A 23,847-nucleotide genomic window follows, 5' to 3' on the forward strand; every position below is an offset into this window, starting at 1 on the left:
AAAATTGAGTTTGAATCTCACTGTTTGGAGATTCAAAAACTCCAGGCTCCAAAGCTTTGTACCAATCCTAAACCACTTATGCAAGCTATTGGAGCAAGATCAAACGTGAATTGAAGCAAGAGATACCAAGTTCAGCACAACATTGAAGGTATTTTCCATATTTTTTCTTCTCTTCGATTCCTACTCAATTCTCTTGGATCTTTGGTTGTCTGAAGTCCTACCAATGTAGGCAAGAAGATTGAGTTTCTTTGAGGTCAAATCAAAGAAACTCAGTTGACACACCTCAAAATTCAACTCCTCCTATCTTTCTATATATTTGGAGTTAGTTAAAATTGAGGTCAGATTCATGCTATACGCCATTTTCTCTTTCAGATCATGTCCTCTTTTTTATTTTAGTCATGGTGATGATTGAACCGGTCCGGAGAGGTTCGCTTGAGAAGGTGATCGGCCTTTGGCTCCGGCAGTGAGGTGACACGATTCATAACAATTGATCCTTTTCAAATTGTTTTAATCACAAGTGTTGGTTCTGATTACCACTTGTGTGGCACACTGACTGAGTTCCATCATTGAACGCGCGTTTGTAACCACTTGATTTACCACCTCAATTAATGAGGGAGATCAAGTAGTCCACGTTTTTTTATAATTTCTGATTTTCATTTTATTCCTTTCATTTTCATTAATTCATATTAATTTTAATATTGATCCAAAAAATATGAGAGTTTCACCAAAAAAATTTAAATAAAATCCTCTTTCATATTCTGAATTAAAATTATTTTTTGGATCATTATTAATATTTTTCATGATTTAATTGATTTTTTGATTATTTTTAATTGTTTAAAAATACTTTTAAGTTTCCAAAAATGCTGGAAATTTTTCTCCAAGGTCATTTGACCTTGTTTGACCTATAATAAATCTCATGGCTATTTCTTTGGTGTTTTGAAGAGGTTTTAGGAATTTGACCAACCATATTTAAATCAATGCATTATTTTTAGTATTTTTAATTGAATAAATGCCAAATAATTGTGTTGAGCCATTTTGATTGATTATTGTAAGTTTGACTTGTGTTGTTGGGCCTTGGTCAAGGTTGACTTGACTTTGCTAGGTTAAGATCATTGGATTTAGGGGATTGATGGAATTTACATTCCATCTCCCAAAATGAATGAATGATCTTAATTTGGTAAAAGTCCTCCTTTGTCCAATTTGAGTTTGATCCACTTCCCCTCCCTCTTCATCTCATTCCCCTTCTTTATGCATTCATGTCATGGTCCTATGATATCTCTATATCCTAAGGCTAGTTGATTGCAAAATCAACATGAGTATGGATGAGATTAGGCCACCACTTTTGCATATTCTTTTTGTGTGTGGTATGTTTCATGAGCATAGTCCACTATACTATGTCTCTAACATGCATTAACACCAAAATTATATTGCCCGACCTCAAATAGATATGACTTCTACATCAGTCCAATTATGATTGCTTAACATAGCGCTAAATTTTGACACAAAAGGCATAGCATTCTAGTTAGTGAGATTGTAAGTCTCCCCGCTTTCATGATATTGTGTGGAAACTTGGCCTTTTTTCCTTCCTTTGGAAGATGTCTTGGTTCAAGGATCCATGCTTGTTATAAGTGGGTTGAGTGTTCTCCAAAGAATGACTTAAACAAAAAAAGCAAAAGCAATACTAACTTCTAACTTATTAACAACTAACATTTAATTTCAAGTCCTTTATTTTCAATGCAATTTAATTTTAAGCCTTATTCATTTGTCATTATTCATACCATTCTAATTGTTTATGTTAATGTCATTTTCACTTTGTCCACTTGGACCATACTTTGTGATGTATTTTGCTTGTGTTTGATTGTGTGATCTTTGACCATTAATGTACATAATAAGAACAAAAACCTTAAAAAATATCTTGTGTGAACTGTTGGTTTGATCTGGGACAATTGGACTTAGAATTTAGGCAACACTCCCTATGCAAAGGACTTGGTCAATGCCAACTTTCATGTAACCAACTTCTCGTAATTTGAAACTTCATCTGATACATCATTGAAGACCTATTTGAGTTCATCTGCAACATGATTATTGTGAAGTTGTTACTTTGAAACCTGTGACTTGTGGAATTCATCTGCTACATGGGCAAATTTGAATAAGATCATGGAATTGCTAAGCTTGGATGTGGATATCTTTATTTGATGCCTTGATCTTCAAATTGATATTTTATGCATTGTTTGTTGCTTGATTCTAAAGTCCAAGGGAAATTTGGGTTTCTATATGACATTCTTGTCTATTGGATTGCAGCTCATTGGTCAGATCTTTTCAACTCTCAACTTTTAAATTTGTGCTTAGGATTAGTCTCTTCATCTCCTCCCCATTTCTTTAATTTTAAAATCTCTCCCTCCTTTTAAATATATTATTTTCTTGTGTTTGTTGATTTCTAAACTTTGACCATTTTTGCAAACTAGAAAGTTTGGCCTTATGCCATTGCATTTTCAAACTCATTTTCTTAATCAAACTTGTAAATAGACTTAACCATACTTGACTTAAAATTTTCAAAATCCAAAAAGAACTAACTCATTCAAACCATTTTAGGCCTTTGTGCCTTTCAAGCTTAAATTTTCGTTAAAAGCAATGTACCCACTTTGAAATTGATACCACGAACTACGAGGTTTTAATCCCTCATTTCTATGTTGGTACGTAGGAACAAGTCTGAAGATCTTGTAAAACACAAAAACATAATTAATGAATTCTTTTCTCATCCCCCCATTCTATTTGTTTGTAAACATCAATTCGTACAAAAAATACATATGCACACAAGAAAGGGCTCCCTAGGAGTACCTAGGACACTTTGGATGCTAACACCTTCCCTCTGTGTAACCAACTCCCTTACCTGTAATCTCTGGCATTTTATTAGTTTTGATTGAAAACTTGTTATTCTTGGGTTTCGTTCGTATTTTTTCCCTTTTCCCTTGGAAACAATAAAAGCGCGGTGGCGACTCTTGTTATTTAATGTCTAGCTTATCCATAGCTTGATGATCATGAATTTACCGCTACACATTGTTTCTCACAAAACTGAGTCGGCACTAAACACTGTGAGATGTTGATAAAACTTTTCATCACAATCAGAACTGGAGCTCTGATGCCAAATGAAGGTGTGAAAACACAAAAAAGGGAGGTTTGAATTGGGTTTTACAAGCAAAAGTTTTTTCAAAATAAAAACACCACTAACAAGTTAATAACAAAGAGATAAAACACAATGATTTTCATCCTGGTTCGCTGGAACTCAAAGCTAATCCAGTCCAACCGCCAAGGTGATTTTTCCTTATACAGAAGGATTTATCCACTATAATCAACATATTACATTAAACACAAATAATAATCTTCTTAGTTTTCTCAAGGATAAATGTCTTTGTCTTCTCAAGGATAACCTCCTTAAGGACTCAAACAAATAGTTTGAAGAATATTTTGTGTGTTACAAGATGCTTCTACCCAAGCATATTTTACACAAATGAATAACAAACACTTAAAAAAAACTGTATACAAAGAATGATAGCTTTTCACAAAGAAAAAATAGCTTGTCAAAATACTTGTGTAATAAGCGTTTTCTTCAAGTCTCCAATGCATGCTTATATAGCATAAACATGTGACCGTTGGAGGGGAAAATAGGGAAAGCTCCTTTCAGGGACTGTCAACTGTTGGATGGGAAAGAATAGATATTGCATAATGTCCTTTCACCCACAAATTAAGTGACAGGTGTGATATATAGTACTGTCCTTGCCCATGAAATCGGGTAGTGAAAAGGTTGTTCGATTTGTACCATGTACTATTTGATCACGTTCCCTTTTTGATCTTATCTTCAAATTCATTGGCTTCTGATGAAAGATGATTGAAAGATGAAGTGAAGAAGTAGAGAGCTGGATTTAGAAACTTCAGAACCTTGGGTCAGAACCTTGACAACGTCAATAATTTGGCTTGTGGTCTTCAGTATCTTCAGAATCCTCAGTCAGAACCTTGATAACTTCAATTGTATGGTTTGAGATCTTCAGAATCTTCAGCTTCATAACACAACTTCATAAGCTTTCCATTCTTCAGAATTTTGGTTATCGGAGTCACGTCCAGATACACGAACTGAGAGAATATTGCAACAGCGACATAGAGTCTCCTCAGAAGCTTCTAATAAGTGAAACAACTCATAAGCATAAAGAACATCGCAACAGCAATAATGACGTCTTTTAGAACTTCTAATACTTTGCGTAGAAGCGGATTTAGAGGCACATAGTTCAGAAACTTATGATGTTGCACATCGTATGATCAGAATCAGAACTGGTTGTTAAAACTACACGATAACAAACCATTAGGGTACCAAAACTATTCTCACATAAATACAATATTGTTATCATCAAAACTCAAGGTATAGATGAAGAACCAAGTCTTGTTCTAATAATATCCCCCTTTTTTATGATGACAAAACATGTATTTTGATGAACAACTTTGTACAGGGTAATCACAAAAGGATACATCTTACATAAGCACAAAGCTCCCCCTGATATGTATAATCCTATAAAGATGAAATCAAAATGAAAGAACACTTTCTTAATTAACCTTTTTGAAGTACCGGAGTGAATATTCAGTCAGAATCTAGTTTATCTTCAAAAGTTAGTTGATGTTGTCCAGAACACTGGTTAATAACATCATCCTTCTCATAGGCTTCACTTCAGAAGCCTTTAAAGGAGCAGGTTTTCTTATTTGAACCTTGAATTTTCAAGTCAGATTACTTTAGAATAAAAACTCTCTTATCAGAAATATCATATTCATAACCATTCTAATTCTTGAGAAAATAACCTTGTAGAAAACACTTAACAAACTCTTTTTCAAAGTATTTGTTAGCAGAAGCATTAAACAATGTTTGGTTTTTACTTAAGGAAATTAGATATCAAAATATAAACTCTAATTCTTCCCCTTTAGAATGTTATGTCTTTCTCCCCCTTTTTCATCAATAAAAAAGATAAAAGACAATAAATAAATAAAGAGAAATAAAACATTTTTAATTGATTAAAATTCCAACAGGAAATGCATGGTACAGCAAAAGAAAACTTTCAAGAATGTAAAAAAAATAAAAACTAAGGGTTCTGGGGTGGAGGTGGAGGAGGAGGAGGAAGCCTTGAGAGAATCAGTTGGAACATGAGATCTTTCTCATCCAGACGCTCATTGACCTTTGCATTATCAGCCTTGATCTACTCGATTATCCTCAGAAGAGAAACCATAATAGGCTGAGAGGCAGAAGCTTCTAAGACGAATATCTAAGTAGGAGCTTCTTCCATAACAGAGTCTTGAGCGTCAGAAGTAGAAGCAGGCTCTGGAGAAGACTCAATGTGTTGAACAATCTCTATTTCCGGAGAAACTTCTTCTTCTTCCATAACTTATGGAGAGGCTTCCTTGATTTCTGGAGCAGGAAGGCATAATTGGGAATTTCTTAGCTTCCACAGTACCATTAAGGGCACGAACCCATAACAGAATTTGCTTTCAGCAAGAGTGTACCCAAGATCCTTCATCTTGGAAATCTTGGAGTTCATCCAGCTTCTATAAGCTTCCCATGCTGAATCACTTACAACAGGATTTGTAGAAGAACGAATGATAGTCATTACTTTCTCCAAATGGCTCTTAGATTCAGATTCAAAATCCTTCAAAACCTTACAAAAGTCATGGAGGATTTTGTTGGTAGTTTTGGGTATTTTATTGTGAGGTTGATTATGGACTCATTAAAGTCAGGACCAAAAACAGAAGGATGTGTTGGTTGAATAACAGGAGGTGATTCAGGTGAGGTGATTTCTGGTTCAAAATCGAACATTCCTTAGGAGTGCCATCAGAAACGTGTTCGTCAGAAACACTTCTTGTGGGATATGTTCTAGGTGTTGTAAAATTTGGATTAGTTGGTTATGGAGCATTAACATTTTGTGGTGGTGAGATGGGTGAAATTTGCAATTGTGGAGGAGATGATGGTGGTGGCATCTGTTGTTGTTCTAAAATAGGAGCAAAAACTAAAGGAGTTTATGTGATGGGACTTCCTGTAACAGGAGTTTCTATTATGGGATTTGATATTGGTGGTGGAATTTCTATGACTGGGGTTGATATTGGTGGGTTTGATTCTGGTGGTGGAATTGGGATTGGTTCATACATAGAGGATTGAGATGGAGGAGGGATTGGTAAGATCCTTTCAGAAGAGATTGAATCAGAATTTAAAGGAATGCTGCCAGAAGGAAGCTTACCAGAAACTCTTGAAGACTAGACGACTCCAAAAGTACCCTTCAACATCATTTTCTTTTGGCGCTCACTTAGAGGCACCTCATCTTCATCCTGAAAGATAGTAATCTTCTTCTTCTGAGCCCTAGAAGATCCTTCGCCTATGAAATCCTTCTTTATTTTTCCATGAACACCAGGGTAAGTTTCTAGAAGGTTAAAAGGATCCACCAACGGTTCAATTTTGTCCTTCAGACAACTTTCCAAATAAGCCATCAGAACTTGTAGAGGGTCAATTTTGATGAATATAGGGTAGTTATCAATGGGATTTCTTGTACCACACATATCATCCTTAGTCAGAATGACATCTGGCCTTTGAAATATGGATATAAGACCCATACTCTTCAGATTCTTCCCCCAAAAGACTTTACCATCATCCTTCACCAGCTCTTCTATCAAACCATTGACCAGAAGGTCATCCATCAAGCCAATTTCTACAACGATATCAAAAATTAATATGCTGATCGGAACGAATTTTCTCTTAGACTTCTTGGATAAGCCACCAGTTCTGGATTTTCTGATAGAATCCCTCATGAACTTAAACAAAAGTGATAGGAGTCCCGGCTTGACACCCTTCTCCAGAAGAAATAACATGAATTTATAACGTGTGTTGATGTAGTTAGAACTATTTGTACTTGGTCTGTGGTGAATGCAACCTAAAATAATCTTGAACCAAACTCTTAGGTTCCTTGTTAAATCCTTATCACGAGGACCCTTTTCATCAGCGAAGTTGGTTTCTTCCTTGAAGATGACATGAGAAATGACAACATCTCTCTTAGCAATAATCTTAGCACTGCGAATCCTCTTCCCTTTACCATCATGAGTAATGAGATCAGCTATCGACTTCTCAGTAATGATTATTTTCCTATTCATGACATAGGAAGTGATGGTTTCCTTCTTAGTAGTTGCATGAACCCAAAACTGCTTTACTAACACAGGGTAAACTGTGTTTGTGAGTCTCTCGAAGAAGGTGTTCCGGCCTTGAACATTCAAAGTTTCAGTGAAATCAAAAATGTTATCGTTTAGGTTTTTGAAATCAACAATGGTTTCACATAACATTGTTAACTCATTGATTGGAGTATGAAGGGTTAACTCAGGAATCCCTTCCAACATGGTGTTGCTTTCAATTGCCTTTGAGGAGCTTAGAGATTGTTGTTGTTGATCAGCCATTTAATTTGAAGAAGATGAAGATGAAGAACAATTGCAGAGAGAAAAGGGTTATTTTAAGGTTTGAAAACTTAAAGTGTGGGAGAGATGTGCGCATAGTGTGAAAATGTGAGTGAAATTGGTTTATATAGAAAATTTTGCAATAATGACAAAAAAGGAATACACAATCATAGGGGGAAGCGTAAGAGTTTAGACCTAATTCCAAGAATTGTTAAACCCAATTTGTCACGCTTTCATCATGCATGCTCAAAAAGTGGGACAGTTGTCGCCACTAAGAACCACATGAAATCAAACGACAAGACAACCATTTAATGCAGCGACTATTCAGAATCAGGAAGACAAATCGATAAGATTGCTTCTGATCATAACCTTTTTGATTCATGAAAACTTCCTTACTTCAAAAAGCTCATGTTTCAGAGTCAAAAAGAAAATAATCTCAGGATCTAATCAAGAGTTCTGAAGACTTTTACATTCTGAAAAATATCTTTTCATTCTGGACATAATTTCATAAATAGGTTTTCTAGAATGAACATGAATCTATCTCCAGCAAGGGGTTTTGTAAAGATATCAGCCCATTAATGATCTGTATCAACAAACTTTAAGTGAAAAAATCCCTTCTGAACATACTCACGTAAAAAGTTATATTTTATTTCTATATGCTTAGCCCTAGAATGCAAGATAGGATTCTTAGGTAAACATATAGTAGAAGTATTATAACAAAGAATAGGAACGTTACTCTCAGATATCTGATAATCTTCCAGTCGACTCTTCATCCAGAGTATCTAAGTGTTGCATCCATATGCTGCAATATAGTCAGCTTCAGCTATTGAGAGCGCAATTGTGATTGTCTCTTGCTGAACCATGAGATCAAGTTATCTCCCAAAAATTGGCAACTTCCAGGAGTACTTTTTCTTTCAATTCTATCTCTAGCATAGTCAGCGTCACAATAGCCTACTAATTTATACTCACTTGATTTTCTATAAAATAAACCAAGGTTAGTAGTATCTTTCAGATACCTAAAGATTATCTTAACAGCGGTTAATTGAGTTTCCCTAGGATCTGATTAGAATCGAGCACATAAGCAGGCACTTAATAAGATATCAGGTCTAGAACCGGTTAAATATAGAAAAGAACCTATCATACCTCTAAATAGCTTCTGATTTACCTTACTGCTTACCTCTCCTTTCTCTAGAACACATGTAGGATGCATTGGAGTCTTTGCTAGCTTGCATTTGATAAGTTGAATTTCTTCAGAAGTTCCTTTGTATATTTGTTTTGATGAATATAAGTTCCTTCTGATCTTTGATCAATCTGGATTCCTAGAAAGAACTTAAGTTCTCCCATCAGGCTCATTTCAAATTCTGCCTGCATAGACTTAGCAAAATCCTTGCACAACGACGCATTAGCATAACCAAAAATAATATCATCAACATATATTTGCACAACCAGAAATGCCATTCTTTAAGGTTTTGCAAAAGAGAGTTGTGTCCACTTCCCCTATGGTAAAATCATTTTCCAAAAGAAAGTTGTTTAGTCTGTCATACCAAGCTCTTAGAGCTTGATTTAGACCATACAGAGATTTTTTCAGTTTAAAAAAAATTAGGATTTTGAGAACTTTCAAAACCAGGGGGTTGATGCACTTATACTTCTTTAGAAATATATCCATTCAGAAATGCACTCTTAACATCCATCTGATAAAGGATGATTTCATGATTGACTGCAAAAGAAATTAGAAGACGAATAGACTCTAACCTGGAAACTGGAGCAAAGGTTTATGTATAGTCTATACCTTCTTGTTGACTATAACCTTCTGCTACCAGTCGAGCTTTGTTTTTGAAAAATTAACCTTTCTCATTCAGCTTGTTTCTGAATACCTATACGGTTCCAATGATATGGAAACCTTTTGGTTTCCGAACAAGATCCCAAACATCGTTTCTGGTGAATTGATTTAGTTCTTCTTCCATAGCCAGAATCCATTCATTTTCCAAAAGAGCTTCATCAATTGACGCGGGTTCTATCAGAGACACCAAACCTAGAAGAGTTTCTTTAGAAGGTATGAATGAAGATTTGGTTCTGACTGGAGCATTCTTGTCTCCCAGAATCAATTCTTCAGAATGAGAAGTTCTTAATCTGCTCTTCTTCTGACGAGCTGGATCAGCTATTGCTTCTGGTTGAGTCGTTTCTTCAGATTCTTTGGCTTTGCCTTCTGAGTCTTTTTTCCAGAGACAAAGTCTTTAGATTCTTAAAGATTGATCTTCAGATCTGCAAATTTCTTAACTAGATTTGAATTTTCAGGGTCAAGCTTATTATTGAATCTAACATGAAGTGATTCCTTAACAATTCGTGTTTCTGTGTTAAAGATTATGTAGCCTTTAGAGCATTCAGAATATCCTAACAGTAAATGCTTATGAGCTCTAGAACTCCATTCTTCCTTTCTACAACTCCATTTTGTTATGGAGTTCCAAAACAAGAGAAATCATGGGAAATACCATTTGAATCAAAAAGATTTTCAAAATGTTTGTTTTCAAATTCGCCACCATGATCACTTATGACTTTGACTATTTTGTAGTTCATTTCTGTTTGCATTAGTGAGCTTAAGGTAGAAAACACAAAATGTGACTCATCCTTTTTCTTTAAGAACTTTACCCATGTCCAACGACTGTAGTCATCAACTATGACCAATCCATACTTCTTTCCATTGATAGAAGAAGTTTTCACTGGTCCAAACAAATAAATGTGCAGAAGTTCTAACGGTCTAGAGGTAGAAACAACAGTTTTTTCTTTGAAAGAAGTTTTAGAAAACTTGCCTTTCTGACATGCTTCATAAAGAGCATCTGAAGTAAACTTCAGTTTGGGTAGACTCTGACTAATTCAAGCTTATTTAGCTGAGAAATCCTTCTCATGCTAACATGGCCCAAACGTCTATGCCATACCTATTGCTCCTCATTAACAGACATTAGACATTTTACATTTTGATATTCAAGATCAGAAAGTCTAATTTTATAAATGTTGCTTTTCCTCTTTCCGTTAAAAAGGATTGTACCATCTTTCTGACATACAACCTTACAACACTTTTGATTACAATGATATCATAACCATTGTCACTAAGTTGGCTAATAGACAATATGTTATGCATCATACCATTAACTAAAAGAACATTAGTAATAGAAGCAAGTTTACTGTTACCAATGGTTCTAGAGCCAATGATCTTTCCTTTCTGGTTTCCTCCGAAACCAACAAAGCCTTCAGGCTTAAGCTCCAAATCTTGGAGCATAGACCTTCTACCCGTCATGTGTCGCGAGCATCCATTGTCTAGGTATCATGATTGGTGTCTTAACTGAGCTATTAAGGATGTCTATGTAAGACCCCAATTTTGACCCCTAAGATCCCTTATGTCATCTCATAGCTTTGCATTGGCATTGGGATCACACCTTGGTATTCTCCTCACCTATCATTCATTGGGTTTGCATTGGGAGATATCACCAAGCATATATGATTGTATCATACTTTATTTTCTTTGTTTACTAACCAAAATACAAAAATATGTCTAGTATATCTTTATTTCTTTTGTAGGTATTGTGTGTGTCCATTTGTGTCCCACCAAGCCCATAACTAGGGTTTAAGACCCTCAATGCAATAGATCAAGCAAGAAAAGGTACACATTATTTATAAACATCATATATGGATCCCCATGTCCTTTATTTGTCATTTTGATCAATATTTCATCAAGAGTTTGAAGCTTGTTTTTCAAGGAAGCCCTAATTCATCTGGGTATCTTGTGTGCCTTCCTTAGCAAGTTTATTCAATAGTTCGTCAAAGATATCAAGGTATACTTCATTTTACATCATCATAAGCATATATTATCCTCAATGAGTCCCTAAGAGAAAAGTAACTTCAAAAATGCAAGTTGATTCAAGGAAGTTGACCAGGAAAGTCAACTGGTCAAGTCTAGGATTTCCTAGATCCTATCTCCTACAAATTTTGTCATATGAAAATGATTCCAAGATAAAAGTTACTATTTATGACATTACAAAAATATTTCATGTTGGACTTAAGAGTTAATTTTGCTTGGAAAGTCATGTTTTATGGTGAAAGATTATATGTCATTTCGTTTGTGCCTTAGATAGAAGGCCAACTTCCAAGAGCCATGAATTCCTCATTTTTTTATGATATGAAGATGATCTAAGTTTCATGATTAATTTCAATATGTCTTCTTAAACTTTTCTTCTTTAATAAACATCAAATTCTACTTGCAAGGTCATGTACCATGAGGAAACATTATAGGTCCATTTTGGTCCTCATCATTGAACAAGCAAATTTCCTCAACTTCTAAAATCCATAACTCCATCATCCAGAATCCAAATGGTGCAAAATTTATGGTCAAATTTAATAGAATTGAAATATATACAACCTTGTAGAAGGAATAAAGTTCATTTTAATCTCACATCAAAAGTTATTCAAGGTGGAAAGAGAGGTCATTTGGCTTATAACTTAGAAAAAAATTCTAAGTATGTTTGATACCTCCACCTTCAAGGCCAACTTTCTCCATTTTCCAAGCTTCAAATTGAAAAATTAACATCATAAAAGTTGTTCCTTATGATGAGAGCTTTCCAAAAAAATCCAAGATCACATCATTTGAATGCGAAATGAGGGACTTGCGCATGAGGTCTTTCCATGGCTTATTTTGGCAAGTTTTGAGTTCCAAACAATCCAGAACTTTGCATGGCCTTATGTGATGACTTAAGCAATATTATTGCATGACTTAGAGTGGATTACAATCAGTAATTGGACTTGTACATGCACCCATGCACCAATAATTTCTCATTTTCATTCAAATTTGGGAAAGGTGCACATATAATTTCCTTGGCCTATAAATCAAAGATCATTTGCTCAGAATTGAGAGAGAACATTGTGCAAGCTTTGCTAACCATTGACATAACCTCACACCATATAATTTGTAATAACCCGTATAATATATATCTAGAATAATATCATACAAGTACTATTAATTGGTACTGATCCAACACAAGTTCCTAATGGCATCGATATAAATACATGTCCAAACTAAAAACATCAATGGGACATGTTATACAATGGTACCTAAAAATAAAAATCTAAGAACTATGTGCAACATCTTTATTGCACACAACTCCACAATGGAAGATCAGAATAACTGCATTCCTTGAAACATCCATAGACAACTTCTCTTGGATTCAACCTGCAAGGAATATCTGAAAAATAACAACAATGATGGGATGAGATAATAATCTCAGTGATTTCTCCTATCATATGGATCCACTAAGCTCTACATGGTTTTCTAATCAAATCCTAACTCGGGTCTTCATCTCTCGTTACTTATGTATCATGCACACAAGATAGCTAAGACTCAGGTATCTAAGGGATATTCGCAATGTATGGAACATGTCACTTGAGTGCATCCACTCAACAAATCACTATTCGGATTCACGAAACATCAATCCCCGAGCGGAATTACGTCTAAGCCAGGCTCGGTTCATGCATGCTCGTATGATTCTACTTTCGCGGTGGATATCGGGTCCTCTATGAGTTCCAAACTCATTTCAAGCGACTGTCACCTGTATGGGACTCTAACCCATTTAGGGTGTCTTTCACCGTATATGACTCTAACCCACTTAGGTGTCCACCTTTCCCCCATGTCCGTCGTGGTTGGGGCTCAAACCCAATTGAGACACAAATCATTGGTGCCACATCCCCACTTACCACTTTACATAAGCCTTTGAAGTGGTATGTGCACCACCAAAACTAATTCCGAATACGTGATTAATTCAAAACAACAAATAGGACTTTTGGAGCAACACTCCTCACCAAAATATCAAATGAATTCTCATGATATCATATCAATTCTCATGGCATCATAACATGATCCATTCTCATACAGAAATCACACATGCTTCATACAAGGCATATTGATTCGTTTATGAGGTGAATACTTGTCCATGATACACACCTAGGTACCGTTGCATCCAAGCATCACCGTATACTCAATTCCATAACCTAGATTATCTTTCTAAGTCATGTCAAGTTATTCTCCTAGGTTCACCTCACTCATAAGTTTTAGTCATATTATTATTCAACCAATACAATCATATCATAATCAACACAATAACAATTCATGCAAAGGTTATAAAATGTAATCACATAAGAAACACAACAATAATTCATAACCATTTATAACCAATACACACAATACCCATGGCATCCCATGGTATATTCTTATCACTTGATGAGGTATTGGATTCACCTTCCAATGTATTCAACCCCATAAATAGGAGGCACGATTCTCATCTCATTCTAACTTATTCCACCCTCACACCACAAGTGAGTATCCGTCCAATCATCATACCGTGGGATTAATCGGACTCAAGGGAAAGTTATAGTGGAATATATTATAGGTACTTCTCTCTATACTATAGTTTTCTCCGGTATCTTCCTAACGCTTTCGACCGCGTCCAAAACAGATTTACGAAACTAAAACTACAATCGTTTTAACCTAATCGGAATTCTAGGTAAAAACCCACTCAATTGCGCATAGATCGACCGATTATTCTCAATCTAATACATATATCATGGTATAAGTTGATGGACTCCTAAGACGTATTAGAAATAAGGAACAAGTGGTTTTAGGCAAAACAAGGTTGGACCAATCGATTGCACTAGGAGTCAATCGATTGCATGAAGTTTTTCTAACGTGTTTTTCACAAAATTGTCAGGACCAATCGATTGATCTTCCATGTTAATCGATTGACATCAACAAAAATTCTATTTTTTCTTTACAGAAACATGAACTAATTGATTGGTTCTGCAACGTTTCTACAACCAATCGATTGACACCTGCATAATCCCTAAAAATACCTCTTCTAAACATTCTTCCTTCCAAATTTAATCATACCCAACCATTCTAAAACATATATTATCATGAATCATGTGGTTAACCTCCATAACTTCAACAACAAAACACATAAACATCAAGCACCCAAAGACAACAACTTCAACAACAACAACATGGTACCAACACATATCATAAATGAGAAGTATGAACACAACAATTTCATCACAAATCCTAACTCCCAAAACATATATTATTTTCCCCCAAAAGCTAATTTCTATCTAGAACTCACCTTGTAGAAGAAGAAGATGGAGTTTGGTGAAGAAGATGAGATGAAATCATGGTGTTGATGATGATGATGATGATGAAGATGAAATAATGGTGGCTTCCATGGCTATCTTCTTCTTCTTCTTCTTCTTCTTCTTCCATCCCTTTTCCTTTTCTCCTTTCTCTTCTCCTTTTTCTTTCTTTACTGATAACTCTACCTTCTCATTTCTCTTCTTATTCTTATCCTTTCTTTTTCTTTCTTCTTATCCACCACACATATACTATATAACATATATAAATAATATATAATATTAAGTAGTAATATAAAATATCTCAATTGATATTTTATCTTCCAGTACCAATTGACCAATTATTAATGTTATCAAAAATGTCCTCTCTTGTACTTATTAATATTTGTATGTCTCTTTTATTAATAATTAATCTCTTTAGAGTTCACTGGTTACTCTATTGGTCCCAACTGATAACACTTAGAGCACATAGGAGCCCTAATTGTTTCAATTGACAAAAGATAGAGTACATAGGAACTCAATTGGTCTCAACTGACAACTAATTGAGCATTTATGGGATAATGGGATATTACATTCTCTCCCCCCCCCCCCCCTTAAATTGAAATTCGCCCCCGAATTTCCTCCACTCAAAAAACAAATAATTCTTGCATCAACGTCTTAGACCAACACTTGACTTCTCTTCAATTTCAAACCTCTGACATACTCATTCTTCTAACTTGTCCTTGCTGACAAATTTCCTTCTTTCATGAACTCTTGAAACTTCTTGATTTCCATCATAATCTTATTTTGATATTGGATTAAATTCTAACCTTGTTCTCACTTAATTTATCTGATATACCGCTCTACATCAGTTCGTCACTTTCCTCCCAGAAATCACGACTTCCCTTCCTTGCACTAAGTTACACAAAACATAATTATGACATCTTATCTCGATTCGGATAATCGACACTCATTAAATCTTCATAAGAAAACTTATTGATTCCTTGACCGCACACAATATTGACTACTCTTCTCTTATTATTCCTTCAACAAATGTGACAAACTTTGTAATTCATCTATCGATAATCCCACAACTGCTCACAGAAGGTGAATTTCTCAAAACTTCATCTCTTCAATTCTCCCTCCATACTCTAGATCTAAACTGAATTTTGTGTTAGCTGGAATCCTACCAATGTAGGCAACATGACTGAATTATTTTGAGCTTGATTCGAAGCAACTCAGGTTGAACACCTCCAATTTTATCTTCACTTTTCTAATTATAGAGTGAGAGATGGAAAAAGTGGAGGTCATATTCGTGATCCTTGCAATTTTTCCTTTGAAATGATGTTAGATCCATCAGTTTCTATGCAAGTTTGATCTTGACAGTCCGGTGACCCTCACTGGAGAAGAAGACCGGAGCTAGGGCTTCAGCGGTGGCGTGGCATTACCCTCACCCTTGGATCTCTCTTCCATCTTCTAATATGAGCCTTTTTTTATTACCACGCGTGTGGCGTATTGACTGAGGAACACCATGGAATGCGTGTAACACCCCGATGAAATAAGGATAATTAATTAATTTAAATTAATATAATATTTATTAATTTAATTGATTAATTGGATTTTATTATTGGAATTATTATTATTGGGTCATTATTTTATTTTATTGGAATAAAAGTTGGAAGTTAGAAAAAGGTCCCATTTAGTAAAAAGGTTCATTTTCACGTGAAAAGGGAAAAGAGACAGAAAGTGGAAAAGGGCAAAGAGAGCCAGAGAACAAGGGTTGAAGAGAGGAAGAGCTTGAAGCTGCAGGATTGCCGGATTAACTCAGGTAAGGGGGGTTTATCGTCGATTAATGGGTATTATGGGATAACATGTCATGGGTAGTGATATACTATTGATTTGTCCCTGATTTGAATGATGCATGATGAAAATTGTGAAAGATTGGATGAATGAAAATTGAATTACGATTGGAAAGGAATTCGTAGAAATTAGATGTAAAAGTGTTAGAATTGGTGAAATTGAATAGGGTATGATTCGTGTTAGATGATATGAACGATTATTGTGTAAAATTGGACTGTGGAAGGTTGAATCGGATAGATCTCGTAGCAGAGAAAGCCATTGCAGATCTGGAAATTCTGGTTTCTGGTCATACGCGTATGGCACTAGGCAATACGCGTATGAGGTGGCATGGTACGCGTATGGCACTAGGCAATACGCGTATGGATGAGGAAGATGATGTTTTGAACGTAGTTTGGCCTCTGTTGGTACGCGTATGGGGAAGTGGTACGCGTAGCATACGCGTATGAGATGGTTTTACGCGTATGGGATTTGGTCAGGAAATGGGCCATACGCGTATGGGGTTAGGCAATACGCGTATGGGCAGGATTGTGATTTTCCTGAGCTGTTGTTGTGCAGTTTTTAACTGTTCAGTTGAGTAACGTAATTCAGATGATGTATGATATATTAGGGATCATTTCCCGTTGTTTTGAGTAGTATAGGTATTAGTAGAGTGTGCTAATACTGTGGTTGTTATTTGGCATGATATGATATGCTTATGTGATAAAATACTGATGAGGTGTGATGGTATGCATGATGTTGTGAATGTATCAGTTATGTGTGCATTAGTGAATAGACTGTTTTACGGCTTAGAGTGTGAGCATATATCTATTCCTGAATTGTTGTTGATGATGTAGCATTGCTAGGTGATTAGCATGCATGTTGTGGCCTTTATGGTGGTAGCTAATTCCCATGGTGAGGAATTAGTGATGAGTTATTGTGGATTGTTGTTGATGTTTGCATGCTAGGTGAATTAGCATGCATAGCATAGCCCTTGGGGTGGTAGCTAATTCCCATGGTGAGGAATTAGTGATGTGAGTCACTAGGTCTCAAATGAGTGGGACTAGTGAGCTTGGTAGCCGTACCTGGATTTGGTCGGTGAGGTTGAACTATATGTTCACGAGTAGTCGGTACCGCATGCATGGGGTCTCATTGCATAATATATGTATGTATGGCGTATAATATGAATGGATGTATTCCAATATTATACGTGTGTTTTATGGTTGTTTTGAGTTTGAGTATGATGATGGTGATGACTATGAGTTGATATTGCCGTTGCATGAATATGTGTAATCTGATTAGGGTGATGATATGTGTTATATTACTTAGCATTACATGATATTTTATAATGCTTATTATATCGATTGAGGAACTCACCCTTACAACTATGTTTTCAGGTAACGAGCAGTGATTGAATAGAAGCTAGTCCTGGGAGTCTAGTGTAGTCCTTAGTGGGTCATGCTCTGGTAGATGTAACATCGGGATGGGATGTTTTACTATGTTTTCTTTTGGTTGTTGAACAACTTTACATGTAATGTAGTACATGATTTGAATGTTGTTATTTTGTATCCGCTGCGAATTATGCAAAAGTGTCTTATTTTGATTAAATAAATGAGCATGACAGGATATTTTGATGATTGGTGTGAAGTGATTGTGTGACACCCTTCGGGGCATAATTACTCTGATTGATATTTTTATTATTTTAATTAAATATTTGGGGTATTTTAGAAGGGTGTTACATTAGTGGTATCAGAGCATAGTCGGTCGAGTCGAGTCGTAATTATTCTGTTTCCCCTGTACGGGATAGGTGTTGTGTAACCCTATCAGTACTTATTGTTTTAGTTTGTTGGGTTTTCAGAATAGAGATGGCTGGAAGAGGTAGAGATGATGCTGCAATTGCTGAGGCTCTGGGTATGCTAGCTGGAGTACTTGGAGGGAATCCGAATATTGTAGGAATGGGAGCTGCTCGTCAACTGAGTGAGTTCCAGAAGAACAATCCTCCAATGTTCAAGGGAGCATACGATCCAGATGGCGCTCAGAAGTGGTTGAAGGAGATCGAGAGAATCTTCCGAGTGACTGAGTGTGCCGATAACCAGAAGGTCAGGTTCGGTACGCATATGCTGTCAGAGGAAGCAGATGACTGGTGGGTTGCTACCCGCACTGAGTTGGAACCTGCTGGGAATGCTGAGATCACTTGGGCTGTATTCAGAGAGAGATTTCTGAGGAAGTACTTTCCAGAGGATGTCAGAGGAAAGAAAGAGATAGAATTCTTGGAATTGAAGCAGGGTAACAGGTCTGTTACTGAGTATGCTGCTAAGTTCACAGAGCTGTCAAAGTATTATACTCCCTATAACGAGGCTACTGGGGAATTTTCAAAGTGTGTGAAGTTTGAGAACGGGTTGCGTCCCGAGATCAAGCAGGCTATTGGGTATCAGCGGATCAGAGTGTTTTCTGATTTGGTTGACTGTTGCAGGATTTTTGAACAGGATTCCAAGGCTAGAGCAGAGAGCTATCAGCAAAGGGTTGATAGGAAAGGCAAGAATCAGACTGATCGTGGGAAGCCGTATGCAGCTGGCAAAGGTTTCCAGAGACAGAGTGGGATGAAGATGCCTAGTGGGGGAGACTCCAATGCCCCTGCTAAGTGTTTCAGATGTGGTCAGGCTGGACATCGTATCCATGAGTGTACCAGTAATGAGAAGAAGTGTTTTAAGTGTGGAAAAGGTGGTCATTTGGCTGCAGAGTGCCGGTTGAAGACTGTGACTTGTTTCAACTGTGGAGAGGTGGGTCATATTAGCCCACAGTGTCCTAAGCCGAAGAAAGAGAACCAGTCGGGAGGCAAGGTTTTTGCTTTATCGGGTTCTGAGACTTCTGCAGATGATCGTTTGATCCGAGGTACGTGTTATATTAATGGCTTTCCTCTTGTAGCTATTATTGACACAGGTGCGACTCATTCCTTTATATCTTTGGATTGTGCTGTGAAACTTAAGTTAGAGATATCTGAGATGCATGGAAGTATGGTGATTGATACTCCTGCGAAGGGTTCAGTGACTACTACTTCAGTTTGTTTAAATTGCCCTTTGAGTATTTTTGGTAGAGACTTTGAGATGGACCTAGTGTGTCTTCCACTAGTGCAGATTGATGTTATCTTGGGTATGAACTGGTTGGTGTTTAACCGAGTTTATATCAACTGTTTTGATAAGACTGTGATCTTTCCTGAGATTGAGGAAGAAAAGAGTTTGTTTCTATCAGCGAGGCAAGTGAATGAGGCAGTAGTAGATGGAGCAGAGTTGTTTATGCTGTTAGCGACTTTGGAGGCTAAAGATAAACTGGCGATTTGCGATCTAGCTGTGGTGTGTGATTTTCCTGATGTGTTTCCTGAAGAAGTGAATGAATTACCGCCAGAGCGTGAAGTTGAGTTCTCGATTGATTTGGTACCTGGTACTAGGCCGATGTCGATGGCTCCGTACCGTATGTCTGCTGTTGAGTTAACTGAATTGAAGAGTCAGTTGGAAGATTTGTTGGATAAGAAATTTATTCGTCCGAGTGTGTCACCGTGGGGTGCACCAGTGTTATTGGTTAAGAAGAAAGAAGGTACTATGAGGTTGTGCGTGGACTACAGGCAACTGAATAAAGTGACGATCAAGAATCGGTATCCTTTGCCGAGGATTGATGATTTGATGGATCAGTTGGTTGGTGCGAGTGTGTTCAGCAAAATAGATTTGAGATCTGGGTATCATCAGATACGTGTGAAAACTGAGGATATTCAGAAGACTGCTTTCAGAACGAGGTATGGACATTATGAGTATTCTGTAATGCCTTTTGGTGTGACTAATGCGCCTGGAGTGTTTATGGAGTATATGAATAGGATTTTCCATCCGTACCTAGACAAGTTTGTTATGGTGTTTATTGATGATATTTTGGTGTATTCGAAATCTGAAGAAGAGCATGCTGAGCATTTGAGAGTGGTTTTAGGAGTTCTACGAGAAAAGAAGTTATTTGCTAAACTGTCTAAGTGTGAATTTTGGTTAGAAGAGGTTAGTTTTCTTGGTCATGTGATTTCAAGAGGTGGTGTTGCCGTTGATCCTTCTAAGATAGAAGCGGTATCTAAGTGGGAAGCTCCGAAGTCAGTTTCTGAGATAAGGAGTTTTTCTTGGACTTGCAGGTTATTATAGGAAATTCATTGAGGGATTTTCTAAGTTGGCGTTACCGTTGACGATGTTGACTAGAAAGGGGCAAGCGTTTGTTTGGGACTCAAAATGTGAAGAAGGTTTCCAAGAGTTAAAGAGAAGGTTAACTACTGCTCCTATTCTGATATTACCGAGTCCGTCGGAACCATTTGAGGTTTACTGTGATGCTTCATTGTTGGGTTTGGATGGTGTGTTGATGCAGAATAAGCAGGTTATAGCTTATGCTTCGAGACAACTGAGGGTTCATGAGAGGAACTATCCGACACACGATTTAGAGTTGGCAGTTGTGGTATTTGTTCTAAAGTTATGGAGGCATTACTTGTATGGGTCAAGATTTGAGGTTTTCAGTGACCATAAAAGTTTAAAGTATCTGTTTGATCAGAAAGAGCTGAATATGAGACAGAGGAGATGGTTAGAGTTTCTGAAGGATTATGACTTTGGTTTGAATTACCATCCGGGTAAAGCAAACGTAGTGGCTGATGCATTGAGTCGGAAATCATTGCATATGTCTATGTTAATGGTTAAAGAATTGGATTTAATTGAGCAGTTTAGAGACTTGAGTTTGGTATGTGAGAGTACTCACAATAGTGTGAAATTGGGAATGTTGAAGTTAACGAGTGGTATTCTGGATGAGATTAGAGAGGGTCAGAAATCCGATATGTTTTTGGTTGATAAGTTGACTCTAGTGAATCAAGGTCAAGGTGGTGAATTCAGAGTGGATGAGAATGGTGTTTTGAAATTTGGTAATCGGGTGTGTATTCCGGATGTTACCGAACTTAAGAAGAGTATCCTGGAGGAAGGACATCGTAGTGGCTTGAGTATTCATCCTGGAGCTACGAAGATGTATCATGATTTGAAAAAGTTATTTTGGTGGCCGGGAATGAAAAGAGAAATTGCGAGTTTTGTTTATTCTTGTTTGACTTGTCAGAAGTCGAAGATTGAGCATCAGAAGCCGTCTGGGCTAATGCAACCGTTGGTTATTCCAGAGTGGAAGTGGGATAGTATCAGTATGGATTTTGTTTCTGGTTTACCGAGGACAAGTAAGAATTTTGAAGCTATTTGGGTGATTGTTGACAGATTGACAAAATCGGCTCATTTCATTCCGATCAGAATGGACTATCCATTGGAGAGATTAGCCGAGTTGTATATTGAGAAGATTGTAAGTTTGCATGGTATTCCGTCGAGTATTGTTTCGGACAGAGATCCTAGATTTACATCGAAGTTCTGGGAAGGTTTGCAGAAGGCTTTGGGAACTAAGCTGAGATTGAGTTCTGCATATCATCCGCAGACTGATGGTCAGACTGAGAGGACGATTCAGTCACTAGAGGATCTTTTGAGGGCTTGTGTTTTGGAAAAGGGAGGTGCTTGGGATTGTTATTTGCCTTTGATTGAGTTTACCTACAACAATAGTTTTCATTCGAGCATTGGTATGGCACCGTTTGAAGCTTTGTATGGTAGGAGATGTCGGACACCTTTATGTTGGTATGAGTCCGGTGAGAGTGTTGTGGTTGGACCGGAGATTGTTCAACAGACTACGGAAAAGATTAAGATGATTCAGGAGAAGATGAGAATTGCTCAGAGTCGTCAGAAGAGTTATCACGACAAGAGGAGGAAGTCACTTGAGTTTCAAGAGGGAGATCATGTGTTTCTTCGTGTTACTCCGATAACTGGGGTTGGTCGAGCTTTGAAGTCGAAGAAGTTGACACCTCGATTTATTGGTCCTTATCAGATTTTGGAGAGGATAGGGGAGGTAGCCTATCGTATCGCTTTACCGCCGTCACTTGCGAATTTGCATGAGGTTTTTCATGTGTCTCAGTTGAGGAGGTACATTCCTGATCCGTCGCATGTAGTCCAAGTAGATAATGTACAGGTGAGAGATAACCTGACTGTTGAAACATCACCTATGAGGATCGAGGATCGAGAGTTGAAGCAGTTGCGGGGTAAAGAGATTGCTTTGGTAAAGGTAGCTTGGGGAGGACCAGCAGGTGGCAATGTGACTTGGGAACTTGAGAGTCAGATGAAGGAGTCTTATCCTGAGTTATTCACTTGAGGTATGTTTTCGAGGACGAAAACTCTTTTAGTGGGGGAGAGTTGTAACACCCCGATGAAATAAGGATAATTAATTAATTTAAATTAATATAATATTTATTAATTTAATTGATTAATTGGATTTTATTATTGGAATTATTATTATTGGGTCATTATTTTATTTTATTGGAATAAAAGTTGGAAGTTAGAAAAAGGTCCCATTTAGTAAAAAGGTTCATTTTCACGTGAAAAGGGAAAAGAGACAGAAAGTGGAAAAGGGCAAAGAGAGCCAGAGAACAAGGGTTGAAGAGAGGAAGAGCTTGAAGCTGCAGGATTGCCGGATTAACTCAGGTAAGGGGGGTTTATCGTCGATTAATGGGTATTATGGGATAACATGTCATGGGTAGTGATATACTATTGATTTGTCCCTGATTTGAATGATGCATGATGAAAATTGTGAAAGATTGGATGAATGAAAATTGAATTACGATTGGAAAGGAATTCGTAGAAATTAGATGTAAAAGTGTTAGAATTGGTGAAATTGAATAGGGTATGATTCGTGTTAGATGATATGAACGATTATTGTGTAAAATTGGACTGTGGAAGGTTGAATCGGATAGATCTCGTAGCAGAGAAAGCCATTGCAGATCTGGAAATTCTGGTTTCTGGTCATACGCGTATGGCACTAGGCAATACGCGTATGAGGTGGCATGGTACGCGTATGGCACTAGGCAATACGCGTATGGATGAGGAAGATGATGTTTTGAACGTAGTTTGGCCTCTGTTGGTACGCGTATGGGGAAGTGGTACGCGTAGCATACGCGTATGAGATGGTTTTACGCGTATGGGATTTGGTCAGGAAATGGGCCATACGCGTATGGGGTTAGGCAATACGCGTATGGGCAGGATTGTGATTTTCCTGAGCTGTTGTTGTGCAGTTTTTAACTGTTCAGTTGAGTAACGTAATTCAGATGATGTATGATATATTAGGGATCATTTCCCGTTGTTTTGAGTAGTATAGGTATTAGTAGAGTGTGCTAATACTGTGGTTGTTATTTGGCATGATATGATATGCTTATGTGATAAAATACTGATGAGGTGTGATGGTATGCATGATGTTGTGAATGTATCAGTTATGTGTGCATTAGTGAATAGACTGTTTTATGGCTTAGAGTGTGAGCATATATCTATT

At 37.0% G+C, this 23,847-nt stretch overlaps 1 protein-coding gene across 1 annotated transcript; it reads right to left on the minus strand.

The window, feature by feature from the left end:
• Positions 1–6,282: 6,282 nt before the first annotated feature.
• LOC127080344 (uncharacterized) lies at positions 6,283–7,467 on the minus strand. Its single transcript, XM_051020673.1, has one exon. The coding sequence runs from the start codon at positions 7,465–7,467 to the stop codon at positions 6,283–6,285; it is 1,185 nt and encodes a 394-aa protein (XP_050876630.1).
• Between the last annotated feature and the right edge of the window lie 16,380 nt (positions 7,468–23,847).

Source organism: Lathyrus oleraceus, chromosome 5 (assembly GCF_024323335.1).
Source record: "Lathyrus oleraceus cultivar Zhongwan6 chromosome 5, CAAS_Psat_ZW6_1.0, whole genome shotgun sequence".
NCBI lineage: Eukaryota > Viridiplantae > Streptophyta > Magnoliopsida > Fabales > Fabaceae > Lathyrus > Lathyrus oleraceus.

What these genes read in the sequence shown, in the direction of transcription:
- LOC127080344 (XM_051020673.1), bottom strand. Translation starts at nt 7,467, where the DNA reads ATGGCTGATCAACAACAACAATCTCTAAGCTCCTCAAAGGCAATTGAA.